Source organism: Felis catus, chromosome D1, assembly GCF_018350175.1.
Source record: "Felis catus isolate Fca126 chromosome D1, F.catus_Fca126_mat1.0, whole genome shotgun sequence".
NCBI lineage: Eukaryota > Metazoa > Chordata > Mammalia > Carnivora > Felidae > Felis > Felis catus.
Window position 1 is genome coordinate 61357316 of NC_058377.1, and position 21056 is coordinate 61378371.

Consider the following 21056-nt stretch of genomic DNA (forward strand, 5'->3'; position numbering starts at 1 on the left):
TATAGATACATATCACTTCTCTCATATACTTTGATTTTTAATAAAATCCATTCATGGTTTTAATATGAAATCTTAGAGTAAAAGAATGTGAGAGTATATTATTTTGTAGAAATATTTTAATATTTCCTAACAATCAGTGTCCTAGCGAAGTTAATAAGGATTTTTATAATGTTTGCAATTCACTTAGACATACATTTGTATTGAATTGAGTATGATAAAGGCCAAGAAACAAATGTTGATTGGTAAGGTTTTAGGCAGTGAGTGTGCAGTGTGCTTTTGCTCTGTCTCACACATTTAATCCTCACAGAATTACTTAATGAAGTATCATTAATACAAATTTACTGAAAAAAAAACCCTGAAATTTAGTGAAATCAAGCAATTTATCTCAATCCTTATTAATCAAGTCAGCCATTTACCTATACAAATTGTTTATCATAATATATAAGGTTTTTCAGGTAAAAAATCTCATTTAGAGAAATAACCTGTAATCTCAAGTACTTGTAGATTAGTTGACAGGGCAGAAAAATAATAAAAAATTCAAAAGTTTATGGGTGTAATGATAGAAACATTAAAAGGTACCAAAGAAGGAAGTTTGTTCAATTATTTTGAAAGGGGTCAGGGAATACTTTTTGGACAAGATAAATTTGAGATTTATTTTTAAGACTGAAGAGAAGTTCATGAGGTATGTAAGAAAGATGGATATTTCTGGAGAAAGCACAAGAAAAAGTTGTAAGCATCGATAAGGGTTAAATTAGCCCTTATACTTAGGGTACACATTTGAATTTCCTTTGAAGCATATGGGTAGAGATATCTATGGGTCAGCTGAATATATATTCAGAAAAGGTATGTGGGTTGGATATGGAAATTTGGGAGTTAACTAAAGCCTTGAGAGTACTCAAGTTGCCCATAAATTTTATATAAATCTGAAAAGAAGAGAAGAAGATAAGTAAATCAATTTGAACTAGAGAAGCCAGGCCTTTTGTTCAAAGCCACCTTTAGATTTCTAAGAGATAGGATGCACGTAGGGTGTTATAGTTCTTTAAAATGGAGAAAAAATGAAAGACACTGTTGACAAAAATATTAAAAGAGGACATAGAGATTTTTTTTTTCAGCATGGATGTGCACCATTTAGATCAGAGTCAAATAGGTAAATGTGTAAAAAATATAACTTGGCACTCATCCTAGATACAATAAATTTCTAGTAGTGGGGTCAAGTAATTTCACAGACTACAGTGACATTTTCTTTATGAATGAGTTGAAAGGAAGGATTTGCAGAAGATATCCTGAAGAGATACATTTTGATGAAGTACAGAATTAGAATAATTTAAAAGCTATTTCTTAGACAAAAATCTTGTGTTTTTGGTTAGCTTTATGGAGGTGAAAACTACCTAGAATAAAATTTACCCATTTTAATAGTACAATATGATGAATTAAAAAAATATATATATATATACACACACCATTCAATCAGTACATTAGCCATGGTATGGGCATTTTCTTTAAAAAATTTTTTTTAAATGTTTATTCATTTTTGAGAGAGACAGACAGACATACAGAGCAGGGGAGGGGCAAAGAGAGGAGACACAGAATCTGAAGCAGGATCCAGGCTCTGAGCTGTCAGCACAGAGCCCGACATGGGATTATGACCTGAGATGAAGTCGGACGCTCAACTGACTGAGCCACCCAGGCACCCCAGTATGGGACATTTTCATCTCCCAAAAAGACAGTTCTGCCTGTTTGCAGCCAATCTCTTCACATTCCCTGTTCATCTCTCAAACCTCTGAGCAAATATCACTATGACATTGTGTTTTCTAGAATTTCATATAAATGAGGTCATACATCTTTGATCTTTTATTTTTGCCTTCTTTCACATAGCATTAGTGATCCATTCATTCTGTTGCATCTATCAGTAATCTCTTCCTTTTTTAAAAAAAGTTTATGTATTTATTTTGAGAGAGAGAGAAGGAGAGAGAGGGTGAGAGAGAATCCCAACTAAGCTCTGCACTGTCAGTGCAGAGCCTGACACAGGGCTCAAATTCACGAACCACAAGATCATGACCAAAATCAAGAGTCAGATACTCAACTAACTGAGCCACTCAGGCACCCCCCTCTTTGATTTAAATTGTGTGGATTTGTCACAGTTTGTTTATTCATTCAACAGTGGTTGTATATTTGGTTTTTTTCTGGGTTTTTTGCTAGTATGAATAAAAATATCATGGATAAATGTGTACAAGTCTTTGTGTGAACATGAGTTTTCATTTCTCTTGGGCCAACTTTTTTTTTTAATGTATTTTTTTTAATTTACACCCAAATAAGTTAGCATATAGTGTAACAATGATTTCAAGAGTAGATTCCCTAATGCCCGCTACCCATTTAGCCCATCCCCCCTCCCCACAACCCTTCTAGTAACCCTCTGTTTGTTCTCCATATTTAAGAGTCTCTTATGTTTTGTCCCCCTCCCTGTTTTTATATTATTTTTGCTTCCCTTCCCTTATGTTCATCTATTTTGTGTCTTAAAGCCCTCATACGAGTGAAGACATATGATATTTGTCTTCTCTGACTAATTTCACTTAGCATAATACCCTCTAGTTCCATCCATGTTGTTGCAAATGGCAAGATTTCATTCATTTTGATTGCTGAATAATACTCCATTGTATATATGTACCACATCTTCTTTATCCATTCATCCATCAGTGGACATTTGGGCTCTTTCCATACCTTGGCTATTGTTGATAGTGCTGCTATAAACATGGGGGTGCATGTGCCCCTTCGAAACAGCATATCTGTATCCCTTGGATAAGTATCTAGTAGTGTAATTGCTGGGTCATAGGGTAGTTCTATTTTTAATTTTTTGAGGAACCTCCATACTGTTTTCCAGAGTGGCTGCACCAGTTTGCATTCCCACCAGCAGTGCAAAAGAGATCCTCTTTCTCCGCATCCTTGCTAACATCTGTTGTTGTCTGAGTTGTTAATGTTAGCCATTCTCACAGGTGTGAGGTGGTATCTCACTGTGGTTTTGATTTGTATTTCCCTGATGATGAATGACGTTGAGAATTTTTTTCATGTGTTGTGGCCATCTGGATGTCTTCTTTGGAGAAGCGTCTATTCATGTCTTTTGACTCTTGGGCCAACTTTTAAGAGTGAAATTTCTGGGTAATGCTAACTGTATGACAAGTGTATGTATAACTTTATAAGAAACTGCCAAACTGTGTTCCAAAGAAGTTGTACCACTTACATTCCAGGAGAGAGAGTTCCAGCTGTTCATATCCTCATCAACACATGGCATTTTCAGTCTTTTTAATTCTAGCCATTCTAATGGTATCCTATTGTATTTATTTACATTCACCTAATAAATAATGATGTTCTACATCTTTTCATGTACTTAGTTGCCATCCACATATCAAAATAGTTATGAAGCTAAAAATAGAAACTCAATTTTTCAGTTCTCCATATTTTAATTTTATATTCTGTGCATCAATAACCTATTTACTTTAAATTTGGCTTTCACATTTCCTGACACATGGTTTCTCTTTTATAGGTTTGCAAGTATCTTGAACTACAGTCCTATGTGCATCTTACTATGTTGGCTTTTAATAACACTTTCTTTAATTGGCCCACTTTCTCCTTCATTGGTATTCCTGGTCTGGAAGCTGCACATATATGGATCTCCATCCCCTTCTGTGTCCTGTACCTCATAGCCCTTGTGGGTAATGCTGTTCTTCTTATCCTAGTTAGAGCAGAGAAGAACCTTCATGAACCTCAGTTCTATTTTTTGGCTATGCTAGCCCTTACTGATCTAGGCCTTTCATTGTCAACAATGCCTAGTGTCTTGGCTATCTTCTGGTTTGATGTCCGTGACATTGGCCTTAATGCCTGCCTAACCCAGATGTTCTTCATCCACACCCTCTCCTCAGTAGAATCAGGTGTCCTGGTGGCCATGGCTTTTGACCGTTTGGTAGCTATCTGTGCTCCACTAAACTATACCAAGATCCTTACCCACTACACCGTTGCCTGCCTTAGTGGAGCTGCCCTCATACGAGGTGCCACTCTGCTGGCTCCTCTGCCTTTTTTCCTTAGGACTTTTCCTTTCTGTGGGGCCAATATCCTGTCACACTCCTATTGCTACTACCCAGATATGCTGAACTTAGCCTGTGGGGACATTACCTTCAGCAGTGCCTATGGATTGGTTTTTGTTCTCTGCACATTTGCAGTGGATGTTGTCTTCATCTTAGCTTCATACATGAAGATCTTGGACACCATTATGAAGCTGGAGACTCAAGACAGAAACTGGAGGTCACTGCACACCTGTGCCTGTCACCTATGCATGGTGCTTGTGTTCTACCTGCCCCTAATCAGCTTGGCAGTGCTACATCGTTATACCCAGGACACTTCCCCAATTCTGTATACCACCATGAGTAATGCCTACCTCCTCATGACACCACTGCTCAACCCTCTCGTCTATAGTCTCAAATCCCGGCAGATCCAGGCTGCCTTGCGCAAGCGATTTTGGGTGCAACGTGTCATTGCTGGGGAATGATATTTTCTCTATATTAGAAGAGATAACCAATTTAAAAACTGCTATTCAGGATCTACTGTGTGCCAAGTAGTATGTTAGGCACCATGAATTCAAAACAATAAAATACTTAGGTTTTCTCAAGAAATATTTAATCTAACTAATGAGGGAAAGGGAGGCAGAACGCTTAGATAAAAGATCATAACTGTGATCATGAATGATGACTTTGGTAGTGGTAAGGAGAAATGACAACAGGAAGCCAAGCTCAATGTGTTTGGTGTGTGAGTTGGAGGAAAATCACATCGCTCCAGGTGCTAAACTGAGGAGTCCAACTCTGGATTGTAAAAGATCAATGAGGGATTAATTTTATAGAGAAAACAAAATGTCTCCTAATTCTTGACTGGCAATGTTGTTTAAGCTGAAGCATGAAAATTCAAAATTGATGATAAATTTATGACGGTATGTTTATTATTTCTGACTACTTCTTATAGTTGGATACTAGCTAATGTCTGAACCTTCTGACTTTTAACAAAAAGTAAAGGAGCTTTCTGAAAAGAATAATATATAAAGATCTGAGAAATAGTTATTCTTACTCATTTTGCTACTTCATTCAGAATTAATGCTTTATTTGGATATTGTTTTATTTCACATTTCATACTGAGGGTAGATAGGGTTATATTCTGCCTGTTAAAGCAAGGCTACATCTTTTTTTTTTTCTCCTAACTTTCCAAGAGGAAAAACATTCATTTATTCTCTTCTAGGGTCAGCTCTTGAAGTTAGAGTAAGCAAAGGAAGAATTGTCCTGCTAGGATCAGCATAGGAAGCAAGTAAAGAGAGAGACTTAATTGTCCATGGGAATGAATAAACATGCAGTTATCATTAGCAAGAATTTCAAACAACTTTAAGAGAGCTTTGAATGAATTTCTAAAGGATAGCTCAAGCAATCAACTGGAAAATATTTTAATGTCTGACATATTCAGTAGACACCAGAATCATATAAAAGACATAGATTTAATATTCATATAGCTTACATTCTACCCATGGAAATCAGGAAATAGCAGCAAAACCATGTTACATAATGTAATTAGTAAGGCTGAGACTTGCTTTGAATTGTTAATATGAATTCAGAGGAAAGTAAGCTAGTGAGGACAGGGGTTGCCAAGAACTTCGGCCTGCAAGACAGAGAAGATCAAGAGAAGAAGTATTATGGAAGCTGGAAATCTATCTCAATTCCAAAAGCATTCAGTAAGCTCTATCTGTTAGGTATTAACAAGATAAAGGGAGTTATTTTTTTTTTAAGTATGGTCTTTACCTTTATGGAGAGATTATTTGAGAAGTATAATTAAGACGCTGAAAAAATTAAATAAAATTCTAATTCTTAAACTGTTTCTTCATCTTTTAAGGCCTGATTTAATCATTTTCTTTATTGTGAGTCTGGCCAAAAGCCTCCTAACTCTGACTTCCCTGAGCATGAGTAGAGGGAACTGGGGATCATTTTTCAGCAACTGTTTCATTGTCTTAAAACACTGCACAATTTTCCTTTGAGGAAATACTTACTTGTCTGTAGAGTTTGAATGAGACCAATAATAACAAAATTCTACCATATCCCTCCTCTGATCTTTCAGCTATAGATATTAACAACTGAGGAAAGAAAATCTCCTTCATGTTTTATGCTAGAGTTAGCGTGAAAGAGTCTCCTTTCTGGAAGGAGATCACATCACATGTGGTCATCATGTTCCATAGCTTTGTGGAAGCCATACCTGTCTACATTAGGAGAGCATGAGTATGGAGGAGAAAAGAAGCAGATATAAGAGGATGCCCCAGAGAGGAAAAGTGACATGACAGTGTTGAGTCCTTAAGCTTGAGTCCCTGAGATCCTTCCTTTGAATCTGTGACCTTTCCTGGTAATTTTGCTTTACATTTCTTCACCTATAAATTAAATGATGAGGTAACTTAATGGCATATTCTGTCTGTTATGAAGTGGATTGGATACTTTATTTGATTCTGTCTTAAAGTATGCCAATGTATTCCTGTCTTGTCTCACTAAGTGGTACTTCCCTGAATGATGGCATTTTTGCCTGATTCATCTGTCCCATACAGTGTGGTATATAGTGAACCCCAGAATGGTTGTGTGAAGATGTAAAATAAGGAGTCACAAAGGACAAAGGGTGAAAATAAAAGAATTAAATATTATTATTGAATCAATAAATTAATGAACCATGAATTCATGTTCACATAACTTGATTAAAAAAGGGTGAAGTAATAGGGCACCTGGGTGGCTCAGTTGGTTAAATGTCTGACTTGATTCTGGCTCAGGCCATGATCTCAAGGTTCATGAGATAGAGTCTCACATTGGGCTCTGTGCTGACAGCATGGAGCCTGCTTGGGATTCTCTCTCTCCCTCTCTCTTGGCCCCTCCCCCTGCTCTCTCTCTCTCTCAAAGTAAATAAATAAACATGAAAAAATTTTAAATGGATGAAGTAATAATGTCTAGCTCTGCTGTATTATAGTTAATTTAGAGGCATCACTAGTATATATAAAGAATTTGGTGCCTGTCTCTGATCTGCAATGATAATATTGGGCATATAAATATGATATACACAAATATGAAATATATAAACCTGGTCTGAATCATTTTACATATTTGCAAACAAACATTTTATAAAATATATATAAAAAGAGAACTCTAAATATGTCTTTGAACAAACTGTATTATCCTCTGGTCACCTTTGATATCACCATCTGAATGACAGAAGCCTTTTATTCATTTGTATTTATTTTTAAATCCTGGCTTGGCCTTTGTCCTCTACCATATTTTTGGTTTATAATAAAATGATTCATATTCACTGAACATTTGCAATATACTTTTCATTGTTACAGACATATTACATAACTTATCACATTTCTTCTTACAGTGTCCTTACAGAGTAGATACCATTATTAACTCATTTTCACTGATAGAGACACTGAAGCACAGAAATCAGGGTCATCATGTTCCCTGGATACATAACAGATAAGTTTCAGAGTCTTGATTTTAGCTTAAGCAGTATATATTTATATCTTCAACTAAATATGAAATCTAAATTAATACAACCTGAGAAAATCAAGGATACATTACATAAATGGCAGATTTTAGGTACACTGCTTTGTTATATTTTCATTTTAATCTCTCACTGAATTTTCATGTTATATGAGGCTTAGATTGAGATGGTTTCAGCAAAGGAATCATAAAACATAAACATATTTAAAAAAAATTATGAAAATGAAAATAAGCCTTCTTTTCTCTCATTTGGAATATTCCCCTCTATAATATCTCAAACTCCCAAAAGATAGTATATGTCTGTATAACAATGTAAATATTTTATTTTAAATAATATTTCAGCCATATAGCTATACATGTGGGAGTCTCAGATAGAAGTATCTGTAGGACTCTTTAGATTGAAATGGGCTCATAGGTAAGTGCTGTAAACACCAGGAATGAAAAATATAAGTGAAGGTGAAAGGGGTTTTGGGCATCTTTCTTGATCAAATATTTAAAACCAGAGAGGAATACTATATTTATAGAAAAATTACAATAAAACCATACAGAGATGTACTAAAGGAAGTACCTCAGCACACAGCAAAATAATGTCTGTCGGTTCTTCTTTTTTCAATATCCCTGGTAACTTTTAGTCAGTCCCTCAAAGGGATCCTACTCTGTTCCATCAACCTAGTTAAGTGCAAACAGTCTACATTTTGGACTTCTAATTTGTTTTCTTTTCACACTAGAAACAAAAGAGTTGAGGACAGGTGTGAGGAAAAGGATAATGTTGGACATAGTGATGTGGGGTAAAGGGGAGTTGTATCTGCCTGTCCTGTGGATCAGAACTAAGCCAATAAGTGGGTCCTAGACAATGAGGACCATGACAATGTGGTAGACATGTGTGTTGAGTTCCTTAAGTCATCCTTCCCCAGAAGCAATGCCAAGAACTGTCTTCAAGATCAAAGCATAAGACAGAAACAATAAAGACAGAGTCAACACCAAAGGTGCAGAGAACCAATGCCAACCCATGGGTGATGTTCACATGAATGGACACACAAGCTAGCTTCATCACTTCAGGGTGGAAGCAGAATGAGTGGGATAGGATGATGTTCTTACAGAAGGGAAGCCATTTGAGCTGGATGAGTAAGAAGGCCATCAGTGCCACTCCTCGAGCCATAGCAGCCAATCCCACCTGAGTAATGCGGGAATGGGTCAGGACCACAGTGTAGCATAGCGGGTTGCATATGGCAACAAAGCAATCAAAAGCCATGGCTTACAGGAGGGCTGACTCCACAGAAGAGAAGTGTGGATGAAGAACGTCGGAGCTAGGCAACCATGGAACTCAATCCTGTGGTTAAGGAGAAACATATTAGGTATAGTAGGCAGTGTAGATGCTGACATGCCTGTGTCGGTGGCTGCCAACATGGATAAGAATACATACTGAGGCTCATGAAGGCTGGGATTCTTGTGTATTATGGTAATTATGATGCGGTTCTCCAGGATGGCAATTATATACGTGATGCTCAGTTGGATCTCAGATATGAGTCTTCCTGAAATAAGGAAGAAGGGTGGCTGGTAGTAGGTGCCATTGAACATAAGCATGATGCTAAACCTAAAAAAGAGAACACGTGTAGGAAAATCAAATGGTAAATGAATTCAAGTTCATTCAGTGGTTGAAGAGAGAGTCTAGAGGCAGAAACAAACTAAATATCTGTTGCATGCCGAGCAAACTGAATAGAGTAGAATGTAGTTTAATTCAAAAAGCCTATATGAGTAATTTTTAGGTGATTTGTAACTGCTATCCTGTGGGCAATTTTGTGGATGCAATGGTAGCCTTCAAAAACACTACCAGATAAACTAAGGAAGTTTTGAACAGAAACATTCACAGAACAAAGTAATATTCACAAATCACATGATTAACTTAGTTAATTTAAAACACACAGTGAGAAGCAGGAGGACAGAGATGGGGTTGTGTTAATACACATAGAATTGCATCCAAGTAGGAAGGAAGGCCCACAGTATCTGAATGCTAGATTATGAAATATTTCTCTGTTCTGTTTCTCTGCTGATCATGTTAGAAAGATCACCAGAGTTGAGGTTTCAGCAAAGGGAATCCTACAGATGAAAGGTACCTGGGGTCAACTCACACTTTATCAGGCACACAGCATAATGCATGCATGACCACAGCTGTAGCTCAACAATAAGACTGCGGAATATCTCTGAATTTTACCTGTATTTCTTATGCTGAGAGCATGTGGGACCAGGACAAAACCACAACGGATGTCATTAATAGGTGACTGATTTAGGTATCACACAGCCGCCATTCTAGACATGGCATTATCATGCCTTATGACTTTTTTTCTATTCTTCTTATCTATAAATAAAATTTTTGTTTATCATAGATTCCATATGTTTTATCTTTAACATATTGTTTAATAGCTCCTATAACTTACCTACTATCCATATTTACCATAATTGATGAATGATGCCTATATCTTAGTCATATGATATCTTCTAAGCTACTTATAAATTTACTCCCTATCTATGTTTAATGTATCTCATGAGTTTAATCTATACTCCATTTATCATCTTGTTTTTTGGACTCAAGTTAAATATTCTTAAGTAATACAAAAAATATACATTACCACTTCTGGGGATACAAAATTTACTAAGATATGATTTCTGCCTACATATAGGCTACTGTTTGGTGGTGTGACATACAGATACGAACAAATAAGCAAATACATATGTAACACAGTAAGAGTGATATAAAATATATCTGTAAATAAAACAAAAACTTAATATATGAATTATAATTATAATGAATTGATTGTGTGGGACAGACCACAATCAACACAGGACACGCTAGGCTAAAATAAACCACACAGGGGCGCGTCGGTGACTCAGTCGCTTGAGCATCTGACTTCGGCTCAGTTTATGATCTCATGGTTCATGAGTTCGAGCCCTGCATTGGGCTCTGTGCTGACAGCTCAGAGCCCAGAGCCTGCTTTGGATCCTGTGTCTCCCTCTCTCTCTGCCCCTCCCCCACTCTCACTTTGTCTCACTCTGTCTCTCAAAAATAAATAAATGTAAAAAAAAAATGTTAAATAAACCACACAAACTTGGCACCCAGGACACCAAGCTACCTTAACACATTTCTGTTGTAAGCACAGCCATGAGAATGCTTTCATAGCATTTTGGGGGAAAGTGTGTCTGTATAAAACCAACAGTTGCTGTGCAACGAGTTGCTGGGCAGGATTATCTCACATAAGTCTATTGCCTTAATGGCTATGGCCACTGGCTATTTATAGCTCCCAAACAAGCATTTATCTCCAGTACCTTAGAAGCAAAACAGAGTTCCCTGTCACTTTAGAGGCATAGGAAGTAGAAGTCACTTATTTAAGAATCAATTGCTAGCGGCTAAGAATCATTTTCAAACCATGTGTCCTACATCAATATATATTACATCAAACTTCCTGCTTAAAAAATAGAAGTAGAATGTTAAATAAAGGAAACAATAGTAGAAGATTAATGTAATTAATAAAAGGAGTTAAAAAAGAGGAAATATATATTTTTTTCAATATATGAAATTTATTGTCAAATTGGTTTCCATACAACACCCAGTGCTCATCCCAAAAGGTGCCCTCCTCAATACCCATCACCCACCCTCTCCTCCCTCCCACCCCCCATCAACCCTCAGTTTGTTCTCAGTTTTTAACAGTCTCTTATGCTTTGGCTCTCTCCCACTCTAACCTCTTTTTTTTTTTTTTTTCCTTCCCCTCCTCCATGGGTTTCTGTTAAGTTTCTCAGGATCCACATAAGAGTGAAAACATATGGTATCTGTCTTTCACTGTATGACTTATTTCACTTAGCATCACACTCTCCAGTTCCATCCACGTTGCTACAAAGGGCCATATTTCATTCTTTCTCATTGCCACGTAGTACTCCATTGTGTATATAAACCACAATTTCTTTATCCACTCATCAGTTGATGGACATTTAGGCTCTTTCCATAATTTGGCTATTGTTGAGAGTGCTGCTGTAAACATTGGGGTACAAGTGCCCCTATGCATCAGTACTAAAAAAGAGGAAATTTATAAAGGACAACTGAAGAATGCCAATTATTGTGACCCAGACTCTTGTACAAGTGCAATGAGAGACAGAACAATAGAAAACTGTGAGACACAGTTGCCAAATATTATTGAACCCTTAATATGTACCACATATTGTTCCATGATTTGCAGTTGATAACAGATGCTATGCAACTTATGATCCCTGTTCTAAAGTTCCTGATGGAGTACAATATATTTGGTGGAAAGCACATCAGTTCAAAACTATGAACGAGGAAAGGTATTGTATAATGGACTCTCACAATGAATAGAACTTCACTATCTTTTTCTCAAACATTATTTTATTTGGTTATAATTTCACCCCAGCAAGGAGGAAGCCAGCCTTACCATATCCAAACCAAAATTGGGGCACCAGGGTGGCTCAGTTGGTTAAGTGTCTGACTTTAGCTCTGGTCATGACCTGCGGTTCATGAGTTTGACCCCTGCATCAGGCTCTGTGCTGACAGCTCAGAGCCCGGAGCCTGCTTCAGATTCTGTGTCTCCCTCTCTCTCTGCCCCTCCCCCACTCACACTCTCTCTCTGAAAAATAAATAAACATTAAAAAAATTTAAAAAAACACAATCAAAATAAACAAAACAAAGAAAACAAAGAGAAACAAAAACCAAAAGTACACTAAACCTTAAATTAGGCTTGGAAGGGTAAATAATTCCTAAGGTCACATGACTTTCAGTCAGCCCTTAGAAAAGCCTAATTTTTCTGTCCTATTGTGCTCTTTCAACAACACTCCTCTGTTAAATTATATAAAACAAATATGCAAATAGCAGGCATACATTGAAAGAGAAGTAAATGAGGACTTGAAAAGCCATAGAAGGATTCAAGGAGAGAATGAAATGTAACTTGTCATTGGCTGATGAAGAACTTTAATTGGAAGAGGCAAAATCAGAAATAATTGCAGGCTGATTGACTTCAAGAGCAAAGGTGTGGAAATCAGAATAAGGCTTATAAGGGAAGAGCACCGAGAATATCCTCCTGAATAGAATGAAGAGTTGTAAAAAGAGGGAAAGTTAAATAAGATAGAATAGGTAGAATGGAGTCTTGTTGGAAACCATAAGGTCGTGGTAAAGAGGATGCGGTATGCATAATGAGGCTTCTACCAAGTATCAGAACCCAAAACACATTAGTATGTAAGGCTGTGTGGTCTCAGGACAAACCCCTCGGCAATTCTTATAATCATTAAAAGGTCAAGTGGTAAAAACCTAAATAAGAATATTTGATTCACTAGGGAGAAATGGAGGCAAGGGTGTTTTTTGGGGGAAAAAAACAACCAAACAGGATTTAGTTAACTAGATGTGTAGCAAGAAGTCCTCCACTCTCATTTTATGCTAAGATTTTGAGTCTGAGTTCTTGGCTTAGAGATTGACAGGAAAAGGTATTTCAGTTCGTTTATAGCTATACTTTGGAATAGATGATGTCTGTAATGGGAAGGATGGCCAAAAGGTGTAGAGCTAATGAGGTTTAGTTGATGTCCATACTCAGGAACTTGGAGGAGGGAAACAAGCAAGAAAGCACAGGATACACAAGAGTATATTAAGAAAAAAAAGAGAGCGGAAGAGTGGACTGTCCTGGAAATAAAATAATGAGAAGGTTTCAACAAATAGTCAAAGGAAGTAAATAAATGTTCTGTAATGGAAACACGAGAACTGAAAAATCCCCTATGTTGTTCTTGGTGATTAGAGAGGTTGTTGTTAAAAGTGGTTCTAGAAGAACAGAACGCCAAAGGTGTGTGGGTGGCTTAGGTGGTCAAACATCTGACTTCGGCTCAGGTCATGATCTCACAGTGTGTGAGTTCGAGCCCCACATCTGGCTCACTGCTGTCAGCACAGAGCCCACTTCAGATTCTCTGGCCCTCTCTCTCTGGCCCTCCCCCTCTCCCCCTATCTGTCGCAAAATCAATCAATCAATCAATCAATCACCAGAAAGCAAGACTGACAGGAAGCATCTAGGAGTGAATGGGTAATGAGAAACTGGTTGTGGAAAAATATAAACTATATGTTTATACTTATAAAATCTATAAAAATATAAGTTACACAAACATAGCATAAGATTTTTCACAAAATAACAGAGGTGAGAAAGACGATTTAAAATGGGGTTTAAGACCTTACGCTCTGGAGTCAGAGAGACTCAAATCAGAATCCTGCTACCACCTCCCCTCCAATTTACTAGATTTGTGATCTTGGACCAATTGCTTAACCTTTCTGTTCGTCAATATTCTGTTCTGTAGAATGGATTAACTACCATCTATCACACTGCCTTTGATGGAGAAACTTCAAAATAAAAGGACAACAGAGTGTGCACCGGTGGAAGAAGGGAACTCTAAGAAAGGAGTGAGGTGGATAGGTCTTAAGAAAATCAGGTGGGGGTGGGGGATTTGGAAAGAGAGCACCTACCTTTCAAAGATCAAAGTCTGCACATCCTTTCAACTGTAGAACGGCATTATTTTTTAAATGTTTATTTATTTATTTATTTATTTATTTATTTATTTAGGGGAGGGGTGGACAGAGAGAGAGAGAGAGAGAGAGTGAAAGACGGAGAGAGACAGAATCCCCAGCAGGCTCCGCACTGTCAGCATAGAGCCCAAGGTAGGGCTGGATCCTGTTGAACCCTGAGATCCTGACCTGGGCCTAAATCAAGAGTTGGTCACTGGACTGACTGAAGCACCCAGGTACCCTTGTAGAATTGCATTATTAAAGTTACACACTGTTTTTCATCACTCTGCATGATACATATACAAAGAACTTTCAGAAACTGCCAGGTGGATCATATGCTCACTGTGAGAGAGTCTGGCAAGGAAGGAGCTGCTCAGGTACGGAATCTTCTTTTTTTGCAAGTCAGTTGAGGGCTGTGGAACAATAGTCTCTCTTAATTACTCCTGGGTTGAGGTGGGAGGATGCTTTGCTAGTTGTTAAAAGACTCCACAGATCAGGTGTGAGGAGCAATAAGAAAAAATTATCTAGTAACGCTCATCCCATATGTTCTCTTCAAATATTCCAACAAAATAAAGTAGGTTAGTTTCTGTTCTAGTTTCACAAAAGAGGATAAATCATACTATTGTAAACTATGTATGACATTGACCATTTAGATCATTTAGTAAAATGATTTAACTCAGTAAAGACTTAACTATCAGAAAAAAATTGTTTGAGAAAGAGAAAATGGATAATGAGTATGTGGAAAGGAATGAAAAGTAAAGGCTAACACTGATAAACAAAAGAGAGAATTAGCAATCTTAATGGTTTGGTTGCCTTAAATTCAGCCACTATTAGAGTGTTTTCATTTCCAGTGTTAACCAACCTGTACCCATCTTGAGCTGTAGTAACTTCTGCTTTCAGGTCTCCATACATAAAGTCTAGTCAGAAAAGTCCTTGGTCACATTTGGGACCAAGGCACCTAGGAAAGACAGTAGCATCTGTTGGACCATGCATAATACTTGGGGCATTTTTCCCTCTTTCAGGTGGAATAGCTAAAAGGCAGTAAAAGGTCTTCTGTCTCTTCCACTTCCTTTGAGGATTGACCAGGCCTGTGATGTCCTAGATCACAGAATCCCTAAGGGAATAAGGTCAGGAAGTAAGTAGTGAAAAAACAAAACAAAAAAGCTCAGCAAAATGTCCCTTCATTGTCCTTGTACAGAGTCATTTGTAGCAAAAACCACTTTTGTGAGTAAATAATGGAAGTAGCTAGATCCATAGTGAGATTTTTGTGAAAGATGAGATAAAATGGGGCAACTTATGTCAGGGGTTTTGAAAATTGAGGCAGGAGGCCATTGAGGAGGTAGGTGGACCTTATGCACGTTCTCACCCACTGGAACCTCGAACTTTTGAACTGGGCCAAACCAAAATATTCCAGTGCCACAGTAATGGACTTTTGCTTTCTGATAGCCTTAGCACCCAATTGTTTAGCAGAGATTAGTTTTCTCCTCCCAACAACAACAAAAATTCTTTAACAATGTATAAGGGCATTGCCTTTTGTCTTAAAAAAAAAAAACCCTGGACTTTGGTTCCCTGAATTGGAATTCTGAGACCCCCCAAATAAATGCTTTCATTTTATTTCAGTTCTGTGTCTTTTCTCTGTTGAAAATTTAGTGTCATGTCTGAGCGTGTGTGTGTGTGTGTGTGCATGTGTGTGTGTGTGTGAATTATTAGAAGAATATAAGGACAAGGGATTGGAATTTATTATTTTTAGTTAAAAAATTGTTTTTTAACTTTCAAAATGTCAATCTGAATCATACTCATCATGGTTGCCTTAAATTCAACCACTATAAGAGTGTTTTTATTTCCAGTGTTAACCAACCTGTACCCATCTTGAGCTGTAGTAACTTACTGTTTTCAGGTCTCCATACATAATGTCCTTGTTCACATTTGGGGCCTAGGCACCTAGGAAAGACAGAAAAACGCTGTCACCTATTTGAGAGAACACAAGTACACAGATGTTAGCCCAGCCAGACCAATTCTGAGACGAAATTTAAAGCATATTGTTATAGTTTTGGATAAATGAAAAGACTGCAAGATTATTGAAAGAACACTTCCCCACAAAAACAAATAAATAATATGTCAATTCAGTTGTTGATAGTCCCTTCCTCATAGATGCTGGAATAAAAAGGGATTATAAAGACCATCCTGATACATTATTTTATAGATGGGAGACACTGAGCAGGGGTGTGAATTGTCCAGGTTCATCCAACATGTTTATACAGAAATTAAAAATGTAATTTCAGGGTGCCTGGGTGCCTCAGTCGGTTAGGCATCCAACTTCAGCTCAGGTCATGATCTCACGGTCCATGAGTTTGAGCCCCAAGACGGGCTCTGTGTTGACAGTTTGGAGCCTGGAGCCTGCAGCCTGCTTCAGATTCTGTGTCTGTCTCTCTTTCTGCCCCTCCTCTGCTCGTGCTCTCTCTCTCTTCCTCTCTCCCTATCAAAAATAAATAAAACATCAAAAAAATTAAAAAATGTAATTCCAAGTGTTTTTTTTTACTGTATTTAAGCTTAAGGGTCACTGAATGTGAAGATTAAAAGGTTCTGCAGTCAGAATGCCTGGAGACAAAGCTCCACTGGACTTGGCCACTCACCTTTGGTGTCCTTTAACAAATGGCTAAAGCTCAGTGTGCCTTTATTTGCATGCTTATGAAATGGGTATTTGTATTAATGCATCAAACATATAAAGAAAATAACACAATTGACAATGTTGAGCTGTACCTGAGCCCCTGTCATCCTGGAAAACAAATGATCAAGCTACCCCACACCCTTTGTATTTGGGAAAACTGCTTTCTGCAAGCAACCTCCCTTCCCCATATGACAGAGATGAGACTCATGAATGCCCCCCTTTTTACCCATAACAAGACCAGACAAAGACCACTCATATTCCCCTTGTCCATTTTTTTTTTTTTTTGCTTCATATATATTTAGCTAAACTGCTTTGTCCCCACCGAACAATCAGAGCATATTAATGCTTGTTCAACAAATGGTGGTTAAGCTGATCTCCTCCCCCAGGCCTCTGAGTTTTGATAGCCCCCCTGGAGAATACGTGGGCCTCAGGGTAAAACACTTTCTGATTCCCTATCCAATCACACCACATTTTCATCGGCACTTCCCCATACTTCGGTCTTCCTAGTCTAGCTCACTCCTCTCTATAAAAGAAAATGTATTGGGGCATCTGGGTGGCTCAGTCAGTTAAGCATCTGATGTGGGCTCAGGTCATGACGTTATGGGTTCATGAGTTCCAGCCCAGCATCAGGCTCTGTGCTGACACCTCAGAGCCTGGAGCCTGCTTCGGATTCTGTGTCTCCTCTCTCTCTACCCCACCCCCAACTCGTGCTCTCTCTCTCTCTCTCTCTCTCTCTCTCTCTCTCTCTCTCTCTTTCTCAAATAAATAAACATTAAAAAAAAAAGAAAAGTAAATGTATTCTTGGGGCATTTGGGTGGCTCAGTCTGTTAAGTGAAGGACTCTTGATTTATGCTCAGGTCATGATCTCATGGTTCCTGAGATGGAGCCCAATGTCTGGCTCTGCTCTAACAGCATGGAGCCTGCTTGGGATTCTGTGTCCCCCTCTCTCTCTGCCCCTCCCTGACTCCTTCTCTCTCTTTCTCTCAAAATAGATAAATATTCTCTTTTTTAAAAAAAGAGAATATATTGCCTAATCCTTGAGATGCTTGCAGTTTTAGTCACAGCCCTCTCCCTCTTGCAACAGTCTGCTCCTCCCTTTGCAATAATCTTTTAAAATAAATTCCTTACTAAGCTCGAATTTGTTTTGTATCTGAAAATTTCATTGCAGGTATTAAGCACTATAAAGTCATTACTTATTACAATTTTTACTATGTGATATTTTATTAGAAAAAATGAAATTTTGTAAACTAGTTTCATGGACTTTTAACCTAAGCTATTTAATGTAAAATAAGAAATTTTATGGAATATTTAAATTATTTAAAATAGCATAACATAAAATTTTAGATAGAAAATAATGAAAAAATACACGGGCATATCTTGGAGATACTGTAGATTTGGTTCCAGACCACTGCAATAAATTGAATATTGAAATAAGGTGAGTCAAGAGAATTTTTGCTTTCCCAGTGCACAAACAGGTTATGTTTATACTGTACCTTAGTCTTTGTAGTATGCAATAGCATTGTGTTTAAAAAAATGTACACACATTATTTTAGAATATTTTATTATTAAAAAGTGCTGACCATTATCTGAGTGTCAGCAGGTGGTCATCTTTTTGCTGGTGGAGGTTCTTGCAAATATTGATGACCTTTGTTGTAATTTTAGGTGTAGAATGTGGATATAGAATGAAATGGTACAAATTATAGCCTTTATAAATAAAGATATAAATTAGATAGTCATAATATACTATGCGTTCCCACTTCTTCCTTCACATGTGGTTTCAAACATCTTGAGAAGAAAACGGGGACAGATGAAGGATCCTTGGACAGTGTTCATGACAACCCCACTGTCACAGGCAAGCCTAGTATTCTTCCACTTCCAAATGCAGTTTCTAACTCAGCAAGTTTGTGAGAAGTCCAAAGAATTTGACAAATCCCCCGCCCTATTCTCTAACTTTCTAGTTTATCTCTCTTCTTTCCACTATGTTTTATTAATTTCATTTTATTTTTTTGTCTTCCTTGTCTCCTGCACTGAAATCTCCTTGAGAATATTTATATCTGCTACACTACTTTAACTGTGTCAAATTGCCAAGTTCCTGAATCATAGCAGTAAGTTCATAGATAATTTTTTTTTTTATTGCTCATTTACCCAAGCATTGGCTCAATTCAAGAAAACTCTTCCCATTCCCCCTAATATGTGAAAATCCAGGCTCTGCAGAGAAGGACGTTTGTCCTGGTTTCCAATAGATTCTACTATTTTTAGTTTATATATTGCTTTTAACATAATTACTGAATACATTTTATTAATCATTTTGAGAAGTTTTCCACTTCTTTTTCATCTCCAGATAAGCGTATGTACGTCGATATGTTCCTCATGGCAGCAATGTTCAAATTCATGAACTTCTGCTCCAAATCTTTCTTTCTTTTAAATTCCCTTTGTACATAAATTGGAAGTTTTATTTTGTTATAGAGAAAATAATGATCCTATTATCTCTCTATAGTCCTCTTACATTTACCCACACTTAATTTTCATTAATTTCATTCACTCTACCACCTAAATATATGTTAAATGGGTTTATATATCTATTATCTCTGTAGTTTTCACTAATTCAAGCTTTTTTTTTATCTCTTTATTTATCTATTGCAATAGCTGGGTTTTCTTCATGTAATGTTACTCCATGCCTCAACTATTTACACTGCTGTATAAACTTTGTAAAGCAAATACTGTCATGTTGACTGTTTACTTAGAATTTTTGCAATACAATCCAGCTTTGATATGATAAACTTAATCTAATGTATATGATATGCTAGGCTTCCCTTGACTTGTCTACCTTTTCTGGTACAATAGTCTATGAAACTAGTTTCAATATTCTGAATACTATATGTTAGTTCAAAAATGCTTTTGACTTGCCAATACCTATACCTGATGTAAGCTTTTCATCCTTAACTGAGAAAATCCTTGCTTATCTTTTAATAACTAGATAATGATTTCCTATATTATACCTTCTATAACATCAAAAAATTCAATGAATCCAGTTTTTCTATTGGCTTATTGACTCCTAAGCTTAGCTCTACTATGACATCCTCTCAGTCATCCAAGTGGGTCAATTTTGGTTCACGTTTTCTTCCTTATTATATAGGCTGCATCTCCCTTCTTTGTATGTCTGATATTTATTTAATTAAATGCTACACATTGTAAATCTGGTTACTGTATATTTTTGCATTCCTAGGAATGTTTTTAGGGTTTGCTCTGGGATATAGTTTAGTTACTTGGTAAAGATCAACTCTAAGTTAGAGATTAAAAAGCCTTGCTCTGTTGCAATAGCAGAAGCAATAAAAAGAGATTTTATCGTGAATGGGATGTGCAAGGTGAAAAATGGTGGAGTTTAATGATGACTTTAGGAATGTGCAATCTTCTTTACTCCAACTATTTTATTGTGTATGCATTTACCAGTAGTACAAGAGGGATCTGGAGTCTAAAACAGAGATATGTGCATGCAGTACTGATACACAAGCACGCACACAGGCAGCAACAAGAAATCATCATGTTTTGGCCTCTGAATTGTATGGATGGAACTGAGGGCTATCTCGTTGGAAGAAACTACAGAAAAATGAAATAGAGAAAACCTAAGGCAGGAATCAACTGATAGACTTCATATAAAAAAGCTCTATGTTGATGAAAGGAAATGCAATTGAAGAAATCACCTGTATAATACAAAGGAAAATTATCAGTTAAGTGCAGTGTGTAGATGAAATTAAGACACAGCTTCTCTCTCAAACTGTCTGAAATCACCCAGTCCGATTTTGCCAAAAAAAAAGGTGTTTTACATTTATTACTCACCACTTAACACTGTCTAAAACAAAGGGAGTGCAGAATATTGATATAAACATTTACAGTGTTCACCCACCTCCCATTTTGCATACATCTATTTTTCCAAATACAATGCATAGAAATAAGCAGTAATAGGTCGTGGAATGCAGTGGCCATACTGAAACTAAAGAATTCCTATTTGGGAGCATGGTGTCATGGTGTATGTGTGTGTGTGTGTGTGTGTGTGTGTGTGTGTGTGTGTGTATGTGGAGGTGGGGGTTTATGAAAGATAACAGGAAAAAATAACTACATGAAATCCTATCCATTTCAAGGCAAGGGGCCTAACAGTGGGAACTCTAATAATTGTTAAATAATTTCAAAAAGATGTATGAGAAATTATTTCCTAACAAATCACCAGCGTGACCTTGGTTATGGTGAAAATAGTCTGAGGGTATCAGTCTATCCCAAGCAGAGCATTTCAATGCCCTGG

General features: G+C 37.1%; 2 protein-coding genes and 1 pseudogene across 7 annotated transcripts in view; 2 read left to right on the top strand and 1 right to left on the bottom strand.

Annotated features, from left to right (window-relative positions):
• Positions 1-21056, top strand: part of LOC101089545 (olfactory receptor 52Z1-like) — a 102343-nt gene that overhangs the window by 58816 nt on the left and 22471 nt on the right. The gene's annotated exons all lie outside the window — the stretch shown is intronic.
• LOC101089041 (olfactory receptor 51I1-like) lies at positions 3060-5901 on the top strand. Its single transcript, XM_019812937.3, has one exon. The coding sequence runs from the start codon at positions 3581-3583 to the stop codon at positions 4535-4537; it is 957 nt and encodes a 318-aa protein (XP_019668496.1). The 5' UTR covers positions 3060-3580; the 3' UTR covers positions 4538-5901.
• Positions 8223-9137, bottom strand: LOC101089294 (annotated as a pseudogene).

Excerpts from the sequence above, each read along its gene's own strand:
- LOC101089041 (XM_019812937.3), top strand. The coding sequence starts at position 3,581 with ATGTTGGCTTTTAATAACACTTTCTTTAATTGGCCCACTTTCTCCTTC.